This window comes from Amphiprion ocellaris, chromosome 20, assembly GCF_022539595.1.
Source record: "Amphiprion ocellaris isolate individual 3 ecotype Okinawa chromosome 20, ASM2253959v1, whole genome shotgun sequence".
NCBI classification, from domain to species: domain Eukaryota; kingdom Metazoa; phylum Chordata; class Actinopteri; family Pomacentridae; genus Amphiprion; species Amphiprion ocellaris.
In genome coordinates this window covers 7064749-7082662 of record NC_072785.1, presented here as the reverse complement: position 1 = coordinate 7082662, position 17914 = coordinate 7064749, and the positions used below count along the sequence as shown (strand labels likewise).

The 17914-nt window shown below is 42.5% G+C and overlaps 1 protein-coding gene across 1 annotated transcript; it reads left to right on the top strand.

Annotated features, from left to right (window-relative positions):
• Positions 1–1639: 1639 nt before the first annotated feature.
• On the top strand, positions 1640–12403 carry mbip (MAP3K12 binding inhibitory protein 1). The gene is made up of 10 exons (XM_055006247.1): positions 1640–1798; positions 2901–3017; positions 3232–3441; positions 7862–8071; positions 8665–8761; positions 9102–9167; positions 9569–9727; positions 10103–10200; positions 11755–11793; positions 11889–12403. The coding sequence occupies exons 1-10, from the start codon at positions 1679–1681 to the stop codon at positions 11994–11996; spliced, it is 1224 nt and encodes a 407-aa protein (XP_054862222.1). The 5' UTR covers positions 1640–1678; the 3' UTR covers positions 11997–12403.
• Positions 12404–17914: the final 5511 nt, after the last annotated feature.

Genomic DNA, 17914 nt, shown 5'->3' with positions numbered 1-17914 from the left:
ACAGCATTAAATGTTGCTTACATGCTAATCCATGAGCAATCATAGCCATTCAATAATACCTGGCACAATGCAACACAGTGACATGGTGCATAATCGTACATATGCAACAAGAGTGCTTCAATGAGTACATTTTCCTGCTATTATTTCTGTATGTTATACATTCTATTTGTACGAGCCTATTAATTCAGTTCTTTCAGTGGTTTTGTCCTGAAGTAAATTTGATTTGCAGGCACACATATTGCATTATATCAACTTGCACTTCTATCGTTTGGCCTTCTTTGGTTATTTCAATAAGGATGGATTAATTTATATCATTCAAAACAATCATACAGCTGAATCAAAAGAAAAAACTAAGACTGAGCATTATCCAACATAAATGTATGCTATACTACAGCACTATCGTACAGTGCTCTAACTAGGTGTTGTAGGAAAAGGTGACGATAGCATGAAGCAAAAAATGAGAAAATGTAAAACTCCTACAACATGTTAAAACTATTTACTAAAGATATTTAAAATAAGTTTTACCATGACCAGCTTTCAAAATCAGTAGCAGAATAGAATAAATATAAAAACAGTGTTTGTGAGTCCAGTCCAATTATTGGAAAACCAAATTCTTTTCGCTGTGATCACAAAGAATCTAAAGATATTCTGAATTATGATTGCTTGTGTGCATTTATGTGTGCAACCACCAAGAGGGCCATAAACTGTAATTTCTCAAATTAGTTTTGTTCAAAATATAGAATGGTAAAAATGGCATAAAGTCTGTTTATTCACCAGCTGATCAGCAAGCAGTAAAAGATGGCTTTACTGAAAAAAAAAGTCATCAGACAGCATTAAAGAGCAGAAATTTAGTGCTTTTGTCATTTGAAATTTTATTAAGAGTGCCATAAAATGCTGCATTCTTAAAAGGATTGTGGCATTAAAATGCCCTTTTAATTACAATATCTTTAGAGATTTTTCAAAAAATGTTTCTTGGTTTTTGAAGTTGTAAGACACGACATTTTGGCATCAGGCGACCTACAGCGGTATATAAATTGACTTCTTTCCAAAAATGTATGCTTTTGATGGCACAAAAAGTGTTGTTACACTTGAGAGCTGTAAAAAAAGCACATTTTTGGGGGCTTTTGATAACATATAAATTTTTTTTTAGTTTAGTTCGTGTTTTGTTTCATCGCTTTGCTTCTGGCCTGTAAAAGCTTTGTTTTGTTGCTTTTACATGCATAAAAAGCAGCGTGTTGATTATAGCACTGTAAATTTTTTTCCCCTGTTTTGGCTGTTGATACCATAAAAATCAAGGAAGCAAGCTTTTTTTACGAGTATTTTACAATATACAGAGTTCATTCAGAGTACTTTGCAGACAAAGGTGGAAAAAATGAAATCTAAAAGAGCAAACATTTTAATCAAAGTATTGTATAAACTTATTTCTTGCTTCTAATGATGTGAAAAGCCGTGGGATGATGTTTAAAATGCTTTTAATAGATCACTGTATAAAACGTCGTTTTGGGTCTTTTGACGTCTATCAATGTAGGAAAAAAAATTAAAAATTCACATTAATCGCGTAAAAAAACGGCGATTTTTGGCACTTCTGGCTTTCCATAGCCTCCACGTATTGCACGCGCACACAGCCACAGCTGTTACAACCAATGAGCGCGCAGCATTCTCCGGCCGTTGAACAGCAATGGCGGAGACAATGAAGCTAAGTGGAAACCACGCTCCTCCCAGTGAATGCAGCAAGATGTCCAGCTACAGGGGCTGCGTGGAAATGATACTGAAGCTGCTAGCAGACTTCGGAAAAGAGGTTTGTTTGATTTGTTTCAGCTGCGCGCCTCACACCCCGTCGGTCCCTTCAGTCCGAGTTGTTAGCGAGCTACATGCTAATGTTTTTAGCAACCTGGTGCATTAGCAGACACCCACTGTACACCTGAGTAACTCGCCCTATACTGCTGCTGTTTTTGACAAGCAAAGAAGCTTTTCTTGGGTTTCTGGCAGCTTTAAATGAGTCAGTCTTATTTTAAATGTTCTTGCAGCCATGCGTCTGCATAAACTGGGCTCCTCAAGGCACCGTGTCACATTAGTTTAACAAAATCTCAATTTCATTTATGCTTTATTGCTATTCCTAACCTGTATATAGCTCATTATCTACCTTATATTCGTGTAAGCTATATAAAATACACGGCTATAATGTAATGTATGGCTGTTTACTTGTATAATTCAGTACATATAGTCGGTGATGTCTGGTCCTTTCTATTACGTGGTAAAGCAAGAACCAAGTATACAATGGATGAAAAACATTATGGATAATCTTAGTTTTAAGATTCAAAAATCTCCCTATACTTTTTCAATCTTCATCATGTTTTTAAAATAGTATGTGTAGCAATAGTAGTGCGTCATGAACATCAGTGACACTGAACCACTGTTTAACATTTAGGGTTCTTAGTAACTATTATCATTTCATCTCTCTGTCATTTAAAAACAGTAATTAAGTCATAATTTTGTTTATCAATTGTCAAAATTGTGAATATCCTAGAGACCGAGGTAATGCCATCAAATGTGCTTAACTTGTTTGACCAGCAATGCAAACCCACAGATATTCAATGTACAACAATAAAAAACAGTGAAAAGCAGAACATGCTTACTACTTAATAATGCATTTTAAAGAAGCAAATACCAGTAAATAATTTTCATTTTTCTTGAAAAATGACTAAATCATTAACCCTAATGGATTATCAGCATAGCTCATCTATTTCCTGGTCACTGCCTAACCAGCTAAGTAAATTGCATTTGCTTTAGAAATGTGTACATTGTCCGGTTAGTGTGCAATTTTATATTCAGTGCTGTATTTGGTTTGTACTAATGTCCTGTGCAGTAAGGCTTAACCCTGTTTGTGTTTTGAATTAAAGCTCAAATTAGGTGATGCTACTTTGAGAATAGAAATCAACCCCAGTGCTGTGAACCTTCAATCTTCTCTAGCTGCTCATGTCTGCAGCTCTTTGCAGGAGCATATCACTAAATTACAGGTAAAGACTTTTTTCTAGTTTATAGTTTATTCCTGACATTGGTTAAATTGCCTGATATTATTGTGTTAAGGTTTAAAAGATGACTATGACATTACTATTTTTAAATGGTGAAAAGGCATGTTAAAATGTACTGGAACATATTCTGCTTGTTAATAAAGGTTGTTCATTTTCTATAAATGTGTTGGTTTTCTTTCTGCCTCTATTGTTTAAATAGGCTGTTTCAGAAAATCTAAAGACACTAGTGGATGCTGACGTCGAAGCATCATCTACAAAAGACAACACATCAGATGATGCCGTCACCTCATCCTCAGTGAAAGAACAGACACCTGTGTCATATGAGCGGCATCCCCTCGTCCCAGAGTCTGCGGAGAGCGAGACAGCGGCTGATGACGTCATGGTTCAGATCCGAGCCAGGAAGTCAGAGGTTGGTCTCCGTCAGCAGATCTGTCAGCTGTTCTCTGGCAGTGACATTTCAGAGCCCTCTTTACACTCTGTCAAGAATAAAAAGGCTAAAATCAGCTTGACTACCCTCCAGAAGAATAAATCCGAAGGGGGACTGGAGGCTCCCAACTTCATGTATTATTATTTATCCAACCAAATACAATATCTCACCAAATGGATACATCCACATGAAGAATATAACTCCTGGCTAGAACTAGAACAGTTAGATTGTAACCAGATCAAAATCTCTGACCTTCCCTTTATCTCTTCTGCTCTTAAACATCACTCCTGCTTCAAGAACCCTATGATCGCTTCCACCTTGTCTGCTTGGTGGAAAGCACTGGAAATCACAGGCTCTCAATTAAAACCCAGTATACTCTCCCCAATCTGGCACAACCCTGATTTTGCAAACAACAAAATAGCTCTTTATTTCAGCACATGGGCAGAGAGAGGAGTCACTCACCTCCATCACCTTCTGGATGATAACACATTTAGGACATATATAAACTTATTCCAAACATTTGAAATAAGAAATGGAAATTTTCTTCAGTACCTACAGGTAAAGAAGACTATTACAAGTAGAATTCCATCGCTTCAGACTACTTTACAGCCAACGGATTTACAGCCACCTGAATTTGTCGACTACATTGTGAAACTCTCTCCAAGAAATAAGAAGAATCTCTCAAAAATTTATAGTTTACTCTCAAAGACACACTCTATACACCTACCAACTCAAAAATGGGAAAAAGACGTATCCAAATCTTTTGACTCTGATTTTTGGACCCAAATCTGTGAAAACACATTTAAAATGAATACCGTAAAACACCAACTTACCAATTGATCCAATTTAAGGTGCTTCACAGAACACATATAACACAATATAAACTGTATAAAATGGGCTTCTCCACGCTCCTAGACACATGTACGCAATGCACCCTCAAAACATGACGGACACTACTTTCACGCTCTGTGGCTTTGTACACCCGTCTATCAATTCTGGGTAACAATCACACAGAAACTCTCCAATATTTTGGACTGGCGGGATTCCACATTCCCCGACCGTTTGCCTAATTGGTGATCTAACGCAAACAGCCTCCTTCCAGACATTCATATCCAACCCACACTTGCAGCTATCGCCATTGCCAAAAAAACTATTTTAGTTAACTGGAAAGAAGATAAGAAGCCCTCAACATCATCCATTGGCTGAACCTCCTCACAGAACACATTTCACTAGAGAGAATATCTGCTATCAGAAAAAACCAATTGGATTCCTTCAAAGAAAAAATGGTCTCCATTTATTAAATCAATAAATATTAACCTATAGCCTCCGCTTGTATGTGGGCGTATGCCACTTCCCCTCATAAAATTGTAATTATTATTCTGTCTGTGTGTATGGTCTGACTTCTGTCTGCTTTATTTCAGTTTATTACCCTCTACCTTTTTAAGTCAGGATGGCACCATGGACTTTAAGGCTGTGTGCATGCACTAATGGTGTCCCTTCCCTATTGCTCTTGGGGTCGCTCTCTGGCTCTGCGGGGCCGGCGTGGCTCGGGCCCCTCTGCCTGGGGGGGGGGTGTCCCCGGTTGTCTCTCCCTTCGAGCCCTGGGTCTGCTGGGTCTTGTGCGCTCTCCCGGGGCCTTGGGGGTGGCGGCGGCTGGTCTCTTCTGGGGCGCCCTGGCTGGCCCTGGGGTTTGGGGTGGGTCGGCCCTCCGGTCGCTCCCCTGTCCCTTCCTGCTCTGCTTCCCTCCTCCTCCCTCCTCTCCTGCCTGGCCCGCTCGTCCTCGTCCCTCTCCCTCCCCCTGGGGGGGCTGGGGGGCCCTCCGCTGCCTGGGGGTCTGGCCATGCGGTGGCCGGGGTGGTCTCTCTGGGGGGGTGGCTCATGGCTCATCCGGCACAGGCCCCTGTTACTTGCCTGTGTGCCCGCCACTGGAGGATAAGTTTCTGCTGGCCTGGGGGCTTCTGGTCCGGGCACGGTGCTGTCCCTTGGGTGTGGTGGGTGGATGGGGTCTCGGTGGTGCTGCGGGGTGGGTGCCCTGCTTCCTGGACGTGCCGGCGCCGGGGCGGGCGTGCGGGGGCTCATTGGCCCCTTGTCTTCCTAGTGGGTGCGAGGCCTGGGTCCTCCCTCCGGGGCAGGGGTGCTGCATGCGGCTGGCCCCGTGGTGGGGTGCTACGGCGTCTGCCGGGGCGCTGGTCTTAGCGCTGCGACTCTCTGGGGTTTCGGTGCTGGCCGAGGGCCGGGTTCAGGGTTCGGGTGGGCCCCACCTCGGCCTCTTGCCTCCGGCTCTGGGGCCCTCTTGCATCAGTCACCTGGTGGTCTCACTACCTCTGTCTCCCCCGCATGCTCTCTTCTCATGGGCCCGGGTTCCACACCAGACTGCCTCTTACTGTGCACTTCACATACTTCACACATCACTGTATATAGTTACTCTTAGGCACATATAGGGACATGACAGTTAGGGCCCCGAGAGCAGGTGGGGGCAGGAACGATGGGCTCTGTGGTGGGGCGGATGGCAGGGCTCTACGGCCTTGTCTCTTCCCCATCACCCTCCTTGCTTGCCTCCCCTGCTCTCTAATTTCTTTTTAATGCACCACATACACTCACACCTTGGGGGTAGGTCTTGGGACGGCTCGGGGAACTTGGGCCAGGGTTAGGCTGCAGAGTAGCCATCCTCTGTGGTCCTCTGGCCTGCCCCCTGGACGCCTCGCCCAGCCTCCCCACTTTTAATGCACCACATGACACTCAGGGTTACACTATCACGGTGCAGGGATAATGTCTCCAGTCTGGGATCGGGAGACATATTAATAGGGAGTAATGGGGGGGATTTCACTAATATGGCCTCGCTGGTGGGACCCGGCCCCCCCTTATGGCTATGGGGGTGGCGGGGGTGGACCATCATCCGTGTTGGCTGTGGCTGGGGGGTCCCCGGGACCTGGGGCTGTGGTCGGGGGGGGTTCTCCTGCGTGCCCGACGGGTCCCGGGCAGGGTGCGATGGCTCTTGGGTGGGCTGCGGGGGCTGGATTGGCCGTCTTGGTGGGCGCTGTGGCTGTACTGCGGGCTGGTGGCATGTGGTGGCTCTGTCCCGGTGGGTTGTCAGGGCGCATTGCGGGGGGTGGGGGCCCTGGGTGTACTGCGCCTCCGCCTGGGGGCCTGGTGCGGGGGGTATGCGGGGTGCCTCCCTGTCGGCGTCGCCGGGCCCCCACCACACTGTCCATTTTTACTCTCTGGACTCGCATCGGGTCCGGCTCCGATTTCCTCTGGCCGGCTCCCGGTGGTGGCCTGCCTTGTGATGGGCTGGTTGCCGCCCCTTCGGTGGGCCGCTCGGCCCCTGTGTCTGGCTTCCTGGCTGTGTGGGGCCGTTGGCCCCCCTCGGGGGAGGGAGAGGGGATGGGGGTGGGCGGGTCGGGTGGTGGGGTGGGGGGTTTGGTGGGGGCTGGGGTGGGCGGGGTTGGGGTTTGGGTGGCGGGTGGGGTCCTCGTGCCCCGGGCCGCCTGGGTCGGTCTGGGCGCGCTGGGGGTGTCGGTAGCTGCTCCCTCTTGTTCTCTGGGTCCTCGTCGTTCACGGTGGCCCCGGTGGCTCTCTGGGGGTGCCGCCCTGTGGCTCCTACTGCCTGGGGGGAGGGGTGCCCTGTTGGCTTGGCCCTGCCTTGCCGTGATTGCTGTTCTGGGCTTCGGGGTTCTTCACACTTGCATGTTTGATCAGGTCTCGCCAGCTACTGCCGAGTCCCATTTCAGCAAATGATGGGTCCCGCCAGAATGTGCTGAGAATCTCTCCAGTCTCTACCCTAAACTCATTCTCTCTCGCACTAGCATCCTCTTCTGGCCTATTCTATTCTATTCTATACTATCAAGACATCCACAATTATGGTGCTCAGTACCGTTTGTTCATTTATTATTGAATCTCTTTTTCTTTTGTGTTGGTTTGGTTTTCTTTTCTTTTTTCAAATTTTTATTCTTTTTTTTCTATTGATGGACAGTTAGTAGTTGGGCATAACACACCACCTTACAATCTTTAATTGCAATAGCAACGCCTGTTATTTTCTATCCCTGTTCATCCTGTTCGTCCTGTTCGTCCTGTCCAGTCTTTGTTTCCCCCACACATCACTGAGGTGTAGCACTGCCCTCCCTGGCTTATAATAGGGAATTCTAATAAAAAAGGTCTGCTTAGCTTTCAGGGAGGGCTGGTGATGGTCACACACATGCACTAAATATTAAAATATTTGGTTGCAAGACTAAAATATGCATCAATCTCATATAATGTTGACTCCCCTTTTGTGGAGTTAAACAATGAGAACAAATGCAGACAAAAAAAAAAGAAAAAAAAAAAAAAAAAAAAAAAAAAAAAAAAAAAAAAAAAAAAAAATATAAATGTGTTGGTTTTCTTTCTGCCTCTATTGTTTAAATAGGCTGTTTCAGAAAATCTAAAGACACTAGTGGATGCTGACGTCGAAGCATCATCTACAAAAGACAACACATCAGATGATGCCGTCACCTCATCCTCAGTGAAAGAACAGACACCTGTGTCATATGAGCGGCATCCCCTCGTCCCAGAGTCTGCGGAGAGCGAGACAGCGGCTGATGACGTCATGGTTCAGATCCGAGCCAGGAAGTCAGAGGTTGGTCTCCGTCAGCAGATCTGTCAGCTGTTCTCTGGCAGTGACATTTCAGAGCCCTCTTTACACTCTGTCAAGCAAATGAATAATCATAAGTAATTGCTCCCGAGGATGTGCACATGACGTGCCGCAGTGAAGCAAATGCTTGATGGAGACCTGATAAGCCGAGTTCGACAGAGAATAAGGGGTCCTTTAGTGCTGTGGTGGGGTAGAACAGACCACATTGCTGGAGGGTTTTGAGAGAGGGCCAGGTCCTTGATGGATTATGAAGTGGATGCTCATTACTCTGAGATTGCATGTGGATGAAGGACAAGAGGCCCCATTCTGTTGTGCATTTATTTTGGTAGCCAAGCAAACAGTATTCATATTCCATCATGTGATGATGGCAAGCAATTCAACTTTTTTGGCTACCTGGGGTAATTTTCTACTGCATTTCTCATTCCTTGTAATGTAAACTCTTGCACGCTTTTTTTTGTTGCTCCAGATCATTAACATTAAGTAGGTAAAAAACATTGCATTCTTGACTTGACACCTATCCATAGCTCATCAATCCATTGTGTCTCATTATCTGTGTTGTGTCTTCATTGTAACCCTAGATTGAGCGAAGAATATCTGCATTTATGGAACGCAAGCAGATGGAGATCAATGAAAACAATGTACGCGAGTTTTGCAACGTGATCGACTGCAATCAGGGTGAGAATGGGAGAGAGGTTGGGGGCAGGGTGGAGAGGGAGCCTGCACACAGATTGCCAATGTTTGGGAGAGAGCTGATTTCCACAGGCGAGAGGTCAGGCTGAACTGCTCCAAGAGTGGGGCTGAAGTAGCTAACACCCTCGGCCTCAAAACACAACCCGCTTAGTCCAGAAAAACATGAGACAGAGGACCTTTTTTAAATTCAAAGCCTGTGTGAGAGACCAGTAATAGAAATCAGGAGGAGCCATAATTAAAGTGTGATATATACATTTTTCTTAATCACATTTAATTACATTTGGGAATTCTAATTGCAATTTATGTCACATTTTGTCTTCTGTAGAAAACAGCTGTGCCCGAACAGATGCAGTTTTCACTCCTTATCCAGGTTTTAAAAGCCACGTAAAAGGTAAGAAAATATGACATTTCTTAACAGCTTTATTTAACCACCATTTTTGTAATTAAATATTCTGATGCAGTCAAAGACCAATAAACCTTATTAAAGCATGAATTTTCCAGAAATGTTGATTAGTAATCTTTGGCTTAATTATTACAATTCAACTCCATTGACACTAACTTAGATTTATCATAGTGAAAAATCTGTTTTTGTCAGCTTTCATAAAAAGGAAGTGCCAAGCAAAGCTCAAGCAGCAATTTGTCACAGCATTATTACAAATATGAAGTGTCTTGTAGGACCTTCTATTCATATGCATGCTGTGTAAATGGCCTATTACCCTGTTAGAGATATTGTTAACTAGTTTCTGGTTAATGCTGAACTACTGCTGCTGTTTATGCTCCTTGTCTCGACAGTCACACGGGTGGTTAATACATACGGGCCCCAGACTCGTGGTGGGGGAGGTCAAGGAGAGCCTGGGGAGCAGCAGAGGGGGCCGATGGCAAGGGACTGTGGAAATGCAGCCATAGAAGAACGGCTTCACAACATCGAGACTCACCTAAAGCTTCCGACAGGTAAAAGAAGGAAAAAGACAATTCTAGTAATGATAGTAATACTGAAATTATTGTCTTTCTTCTATAAAATGTTGTACATGAGTGAAAATGTCCCACATCATAGAAAAATCTACAAATAGAATCTGTAACATATTAAAATGTACATATGATGGTATTGTATTTGTTTATTTTAGGGCAGCCCTTTTATGTAAGATAAGTACAGTCAACATTAAAAACAAGGCATTTGATTAATTTTATTATTATTGCACAAAATCAATTTCTATCTAATCCACGTCTGTTAGGATCATGCTTCTTTTTAAACTTAATTACAATTTCCCCCCTGAATACAAATTTGCATTATACAATTATATATTAAACACTTTTGCTCCTCCTCAGTGGGTCCCGTCCCATTAAGTGTCTACCAGAGACTCAAGAAGCTGGAGGATCGTATCCTGGAGTTGGAGGGACTTTCACCCGAGTACTTTCAGTCCTCGGTGAGTCCTCTGACTTTAAAATCTAAAATATTTCTCCACAGGTCACACAAGAATGGTTTTAGAGTTTTAAGGAAATAAATATAGGGAGTGAGTAATTCCTGCCACTTGCTGTGTTTTCCTATTGAGCCAGTTAGGAGTTATCACAAGGTATCATGAAGTTAACTATATGGAACACCATTATTACAACATGTCATCTTAGTAATACACTGGGATGGGCTGTATTAAGAGTCGACCGATTTAGTTTTTCCAGGTCCAGTATTAATTGGCAACATGGAGACAGATAACCAATATGCATTTTCAGTGAAAATAAAAATCTTTGTGCTAAATTTTGACCTTAATTCCAACAAAAAACTTAATAGAAGTGCTTTAGTTTATTTGTGTTTTGCATACATTCAGCTAAAAAAGAACTTTTCCATGTTTATCCTTCAATGTTGATATTTGGGATGTATAACCAATCAAATTGTTTTTTGGTGAGAGGAGTTTTGGGATGACATTAATGGAGTTTCCTCTGCTATGTTCCGTTACTTCAACACATTTAACTCCTCAAGTTACACTTTTTTTTTTTTTTTGAATCAAACATGCCTATTGGTTAGATTTACTTTAGCATGTGGGTCACGGCAGACGGCTCATTTGAGAAATGACGACTTTCAGCTGCTTCCTAAACTTAAAAGGATGGCAGTAGGTAACTTATTGGACTTCATTTTCAACCTGTCAGACATCGGCAGAGTCACACAGACTCAAATTTCCCATGCTGAAGGAGTCTGTCCAGCATGTTAGTTATCCAAGTGTGCTTGAGATGCTGCATGTCTCTTCATACTGGTATTTCTCAGCACAGCATGCTGCTTCTGTGAGTATGCCACTCTCCATCTGCTTTTGACTCACTGCATGTTTGTGTGAGCAGAGCAAGAGATGTCGAGTGTCTTTGAATAAACTGATGAGGATGGGGTCTTTTATATTCGGAGTCCCCCACTCCCCTCCTTCTTTCTTTTTTCCCCCCTGTAGTTTAGTATTTGCTAAAAAGCTGCACACAGTTGGCCCACGGGTTCAGGAGCAACCTTTTAATACTGAACAGTAAAAGGTGCTTCCTTCACAAATTTTCAGCAACTTAAAAACATATTGCTTGGAGCAGTCTTAACCACATAAGAGCCAATGAATTCTACTCCTACCCTATGTTTACTGTCTCTAAATATTGTCAAAACATCCAATAAAGGCAAAACTCTTTTAATTATTATTTATTTTATGCAGAAGACATGTTTTTTTCCTCTCTCAATCTTCAGCACTGTACATTCTGCTCTTTGCTTCTATAAATACACTTACTTTTATTTCACTAAGTGGACATTAGGAAATCACAGGCCTAAGTTTTCTGAGTTTGAAAACATCGTTCTGTTGCATTGTGTCTTTGTCTCAGAGTAAATTCTTTTTCCAGACCTTGAGAGACATTTAAAAGCAAAATAAGGAGCGGAACAGACAAGTGCCCCAGTATGCTTCAAACTAGTTTGAAAGTCCCACTAATTAAGGTCTAATATGTACTTTACTTGTGTGCTTGTTTTCTAGATTCACCAGCACAAGCGACTAAAGACATCCCCGGCTCAGGTCAGTAGGTTTTTTGTTTCATTTGACAGTATCTTGTAAGTTGCGGTTAACCTGTTTTAAGTGATTGATCAGTTTTTTCCTACTGCGTCCTTCAGGCCTGCAGTCTGACAGAGCTGGATGAGAAGATCAGTGCAGTGAAAGCGGCACTGCTGAAGAGGGTGACTGAATATGGGCCTGGATATGGAACAGATTGTCCACTGTGATACACAAACCAATGCTCCAAACACACATATGTGTCAGCTGTTTTTTTCTACTTGTCACGGACTCATCAACACCATTCTTACCACTTATGCCGCTAAAAACGAAACAAAAACTTAATATCATTGTAATTTGATGGTGCTGAGACACCTTTTGATATTAAAATGTGTATGTAAAAATATATTTCTCCAAGTAGGTATATAGTTAAATGAAATACTGTTCTGTATATAAAGATAATTTCTCTGTCGTGAAAACTTGGATTCATAATTTATTCACAACCTTTAGTGTACTAAATGTTAAATATCATGTTCTTGGTAAAAACTAAGACTCATTTGTATTAGTCTTGTATCAGTAATAATCTCCTGATTATTTTCTCTATTAATCATTTGGCCAATAAAATATCAGCAAATGGTTCCTTTGTGGCATCTTGAAATGTTTTGTGTTAGTGTGACCAAGAAATATTAAATGCACTATCATACCATTGAGCTTTAACATTTGAGTTGCTGTGATCAGTGAATTTTTAACTGTAACTCAACAAATGAACTATTGCATTGGTAATACAACAAACTGAGCTAAATCTTTAAGACAGGCAATACATATTAAAATTAATTAATATTGGTCTTTAATGTTTTCATTTTTAGCGCCTAATGATGCGACTGTGTGTGTGTTTATCTGCCAGTGTTACTGTGTGTAATTGAGATGAATCTAAGCGAGCGAGCACCTGATTTATCTGCCTGACTGCTGTGTGACGACGATAACCCCTAATGGTTGTCATTATAACAAATGACCTGATTACTGCAACTCTGTTTGGAAAACATATTGGAGACCCAACAAACCAGCATTAAATGGGACGCCGCTGCGTTTGACACTGTGACATGTTCATGAAAGCCTTTTTTTTTCTTTTTTCAGCATAGCGCTTTAACTGAGCAAGAAGTGGTTGAGGCAATAATTGTGGGAGTAAATCTGGAGGACTGTTGCGTCATCTTGAACCAGTTGTATTTGACAGGGTTTTGTATTCGCTATCCAATTTCAGTGGTGGAGGGAGTAGTTAAATCCTTAAGTGACAATAGCAATAAAAGGTTTTTAAATTACTTCATAAAATAAGTCCTGAATTTAATTCCATACATCAGCAAAATGCATCAAAAAAGTAGTCCGAAAGTACTACAGAGAAACCCAGTGAGTATTATTATGATATTATTAGATTAATAATACTGAATATAATTGTAATTGGTGAAGATGGAGCTACTTTCAGCTACTTTATACACAATTAGGCATTTCAATGGTTCTCAACATAGAGACTGAGCCCCTCCAAGGGGTCACATGGAAAATCTGAGGGACTGTGAAAGGATTATTGAGGTAGATGATTTTTACTTTTTCCTTTCTTTCAATGCAACTGCAACCATCTCTTTGGATGAAGTCCAGACAATTAATCTAAAACATGTCCCCTAGAAACTACTTTTCTGTCTTATGTCAAAAGTATTAGAAACTACAGGTTTAATTTAACGTTAAGTTTAATTTTAGAATGCGTTTTTATGCAAGATCTTATTGGCATAACTTTAAATGGATCATTAAAGGGATCACTTTAAATTCAGTTATGGATGATCTGATGCTTATCTGATGTTTTGTTCTGCTTGTTTGTGTCTTGTGCAGTTTTGTTTGCATTTTAACTGATACACATTTTTTTGTGTATTTTTGTGGACCCAAGAAATACATATTAAATAAATATATGAAACTTAACTAGTAACATAGCTGTCCAATTAATGTAGACGAGTACAAAATCCAATGGTTTCCTTTAAAGTGATAAGGAGTACAAGTATGAAGTAGCATCAAAGGGAATGACTCAAATAAAGCACAAGGGCTTCAAAATTGTACTTGAGTACATGTACCTGATTACCATGTCTAAGGCTGTCTGGGCCAAGTTTGAAAGAGACGGAAGAATAACTTCCTCAATGGCATATTCACCTCTTTCAGAACATGAAACTCATAAACTGATTAATTGCAATAAAAAACGGTGTTTTGAAGCACGTACCTTGACCAGTTCATGGCTGACGAACTGAAAGCAAACAGACTGTCTTTTAGAGCCACTGGATGGAAGTTCAACATATTTTAAACTCGAGTGATTCAGTGCTTCTCTTCACGGAATGAAAACGTCAATAATAAATGTCAAATGTCAAATTAATTTTCCTGTACAAAAAAACTCAACTTTCTCACGTCTTTGGGGAATGACTGTAACTCCCTTCCTTTTCTTTGCCGTCACTCTTTGTACATCTTGTCAAGATTTATTTCACAGTTGATTGATGGAGTGACCTGAATACAACGGAAGACGTTGCATTGTGCTTTCTCGGAAGATATTTCATTCTTAACGTGAAAACGGGGAGATTTCTTTTCACCCCTCGTCTTTTAGGTGTACCCTGCTTGTTGGGGTCCGTCCATCTCTTGCTCATAGACTGGAACTTTGTGGGCAACAAGGGGGCCACAATGTGCTGGGAAGGGGAGCACTTGAGCTGTGGCGATGTGGACGTGGGGAGGGTGGGGTATTCTCATTGTTCCTGTGGAGCTTTTGTCTCAGACACAGTCCCCTTATGAGGGTTAATGAGGACAAATTGGTCTGAGTGTAACAAATGGATTATGGAGCTGGACAAAAGCTTGTATTTTGTGGGCAGCTTTTGCTTGGATCCACCCATCATCTGCCCATTAAGCCTAACACACTGCCTAGCGTCTGCGTGAAGTGGCTTACTAAATATCTCATTATCTTTATCCTGTCTGTTTTATTACATTTGCACATTATTCACGCAGCTTCCTACAGAGAACGTAAGTAAAATGCAAAGTTTATATCGCAATAATGCAATTAGCAATTGCTGCAGTTACCTGCCGTCTTTCCTGCTGCTCATGTCAAGAATATAAAGTAAGTATGCCAACATTAGTGTCAGTGGTTAGTGCTCTAAGGTTGGGTGGTCATAGTGTAACCCTTTTAAATTAACAAAGAGCCACTTCCTTATTGACTCTGTAATTCCTGCCTGTCAATCAGTCCTTCCTCTGCCTGATGTCTTGAAATGTCCTTGGGAACCTCACTAAAAAAGACAGAGGTGTTCCTTGTCTTCTGTGGGTCCAGTATTTTTGTGGGGTCGAAGGAGAGGATTCATATCCATTCATATCTCAAAAACTCTTAATGGGCTCCAAGCCCTCCAAAAAGAAAGCTCTTTCCTGTGACTAGTCAGCTCCAGTCTTTATTCATCTGTGGCTCCGTGTCAAAAAAGACTGTTGCTCGTTTGTGCCCTGAACAATGAGGAACAAGGCTGAATCTCTAGCTGGGAACAAAAGACAGAAAACAGGCTTTTCACTCTGCAGAACATTAGATTCTGACACATTTTGCCATGGCAGTTTTTTCCCCATCCTGAGTGCTGTGGCTCTGGTCTTTTAAAGAGACCACCTGTTGGCAACAAGCCTGTTCTTCATTACAGACAGGCCTATTATCACAGGATGAGGAGCACCACAGGCTAACTTTTTTAAGTTAACCCTGCTGCAGTTTCCAAGGTTGGGCGATTGGGAAACATGAATTACGTATTACCACTGGAAAATCTACTTCTGCTCATAATTTTGAGTGTTGTGTTTGAATAAAGGCTTTTGTCACTGCAAGAGGGAAGTACTTCATTCATGCCCTTGTCAGTCACAAATGTCAAAAACAAAAGGGGCTCAAATGTAGCAAGCGTGAATGTTCTATAACTAGGGGTTTGGAGCCACAGTCATATACACTGTCAGGAGAAAAACCAAATGTACTTACTGTAAATTTGTTGATGTTTTTCAAGCTATTCCTAAAGTGTTTTTGTTCTTCTTTTGAAAACAGATTTGAGCAATTTTCAACACCCAAAACATTAGCATAACTACAGAATGCAGTATTGGAACTGTGTGTAAAATAAAAAATATTGTGGGTGGGAATATGAAGCAATCAAGTGTAAACTCTGGTTTGAATTGGACATGATAAACAGAGGCAGGCAGGAACCTGGAGTGTTATTTTTCTACACAGATTGTGTGGAGCTGTTAAAGATAATGTGAAATAATTTATGACTGTTATAGCTCTGAAAAGACCACTGAAATGTAAAGAGAAGTTCAAATATTCCTAAACAATTTTCTGTTATGGTGGCATGAGTACAAAATGTGCAGGTACTGCTGAGGTTTCTGGGATTTAATTCACCACAATGCAGCATTAAAAACAGCAAATACCTCTGTTGTGCTCATGCCATCACTGTCGGAGTATATCCGATGCAGTCACACTTGTTTCATGTTCACAAACACCCAGATGATGGGGGTGCATGCACCTGTGACCCTCCCCCACAAAGCAGACAGCATAAGAGAGGATCCCCCTGAAGCCCACAGGCTTCAACAAGAGGCAGTCAGCTGCTCTCTGTGGCCCTGCTGCACGGTCCCCAGGCTCTCTGGAGTTAAATGTGCCTGTGATATTGCCAGGAGGGAGCAGCGGGAGTTGAATTCAGGCAATTACAATCAAGTCAGGGCATAGTTAGTGCGTGGGCCCTGGCAGCACCTGAGCTGGATGCTGATGAGACACTTAGCCCCAAACCCTCATGCACTGGCCCAGGCACTGTGTAGAGCAAGCCCTCCTCCCCCTTGCCTCCCCCCGTCTCCCTCTCTTCCCACAGCAGCAGACCCCCTACTGGACACTTCCACTTCCCTTCACCTCATTTAGGCCTCTAGAGCTCTCTCACCCTCTCTCTCTCTGGCCCTCACATTGCAATACTTCTACTTTATATAGGTGGCGTCGAGTACTGCACTCAATAACTCTTCATTCATTCACACTGTACAATAATAGACTACTACTTCGATATTGTCCTTCAAGCACCTGTGCATAGCAGAGCTTCAAACCTGTGATGTGAAGTTCTTGAGAAATATGTGAAGAGTTATTTCTCTTAAATGCACAAAAAAAAAATACTGCAGGTAAGTGTGGATAAGAAATCTTTGATCATTTCTTTTGCAGCGTAATGTGCAGAAGAAAGTACTTTCAGAGGAGTCTTCCAGCCTGTCCCCATCTTTATTACACAGAACTATCATGATAAAGCCCCGTCACACCACTATATCTCTGCATGGATATTCATTTGCAGGTGGCTGAGTATAGGACTGCGTGTCCCGACTGATATGCTATGGCAACAGGAAGAGAGAATGAAAAAGGGAGGCGCAGTTCTTGAATATCTATGACCCAAGAATATGGAGTCAGGCATCACAACAACAACACTCTTAGCCCCTTTTCCCAATAAGATGCTCTCAGCTCTTTCTGAGGGAAAGCCTCCTGGCACCCGCCCTCTCTCAGATACCACACTTTGCTGAAGTGTCATTAGGATTGTAAAGGGCAGGTTGCCATAGAACTCGGATTGCTGCAGATGTATGGACTCATAGATAAAACCACCATATTTTGAATATAAAGATCTGAGTGTGGCACCTAATACGGAGGGGCCATACTGGGGAGTACACTCACTGCCTCTTCATCTGTAGTCTCTGTGCATGCATCTTTCATGTGTTGCTTTAGTGCTCTGTTTTGTGAGATTGCTAGCTTTGCTCTCCAATCCACTTTCATTGTCTATCTGTGGCTGCGCTTGTTAGTTAGAGCTGGGCATAGTATTTGGCAGAGCCAAGGGGGAAAGGTGGGACACCTCTTTCACAATTTTTGCCATAATGGTTGTCTTTTGATTTTTCCTGGGCTTTGGAGACTACCAGGGATTGTCTCTTTGAAATTATTACATTTTGGCAGAGAAAAAGAAAATGGATTGCACTGATCCTGCTTTGTTCCTGGGGGGACGGCTGCAGTATTATCCTGGGCTGACACCGGTGGCGAAGAGGCAATCACTGTGGCCCTCGCTCTGACAAAAACACTCCATCTGCAAGGAGAGGAGGAAATCACACCACAATGATGTCT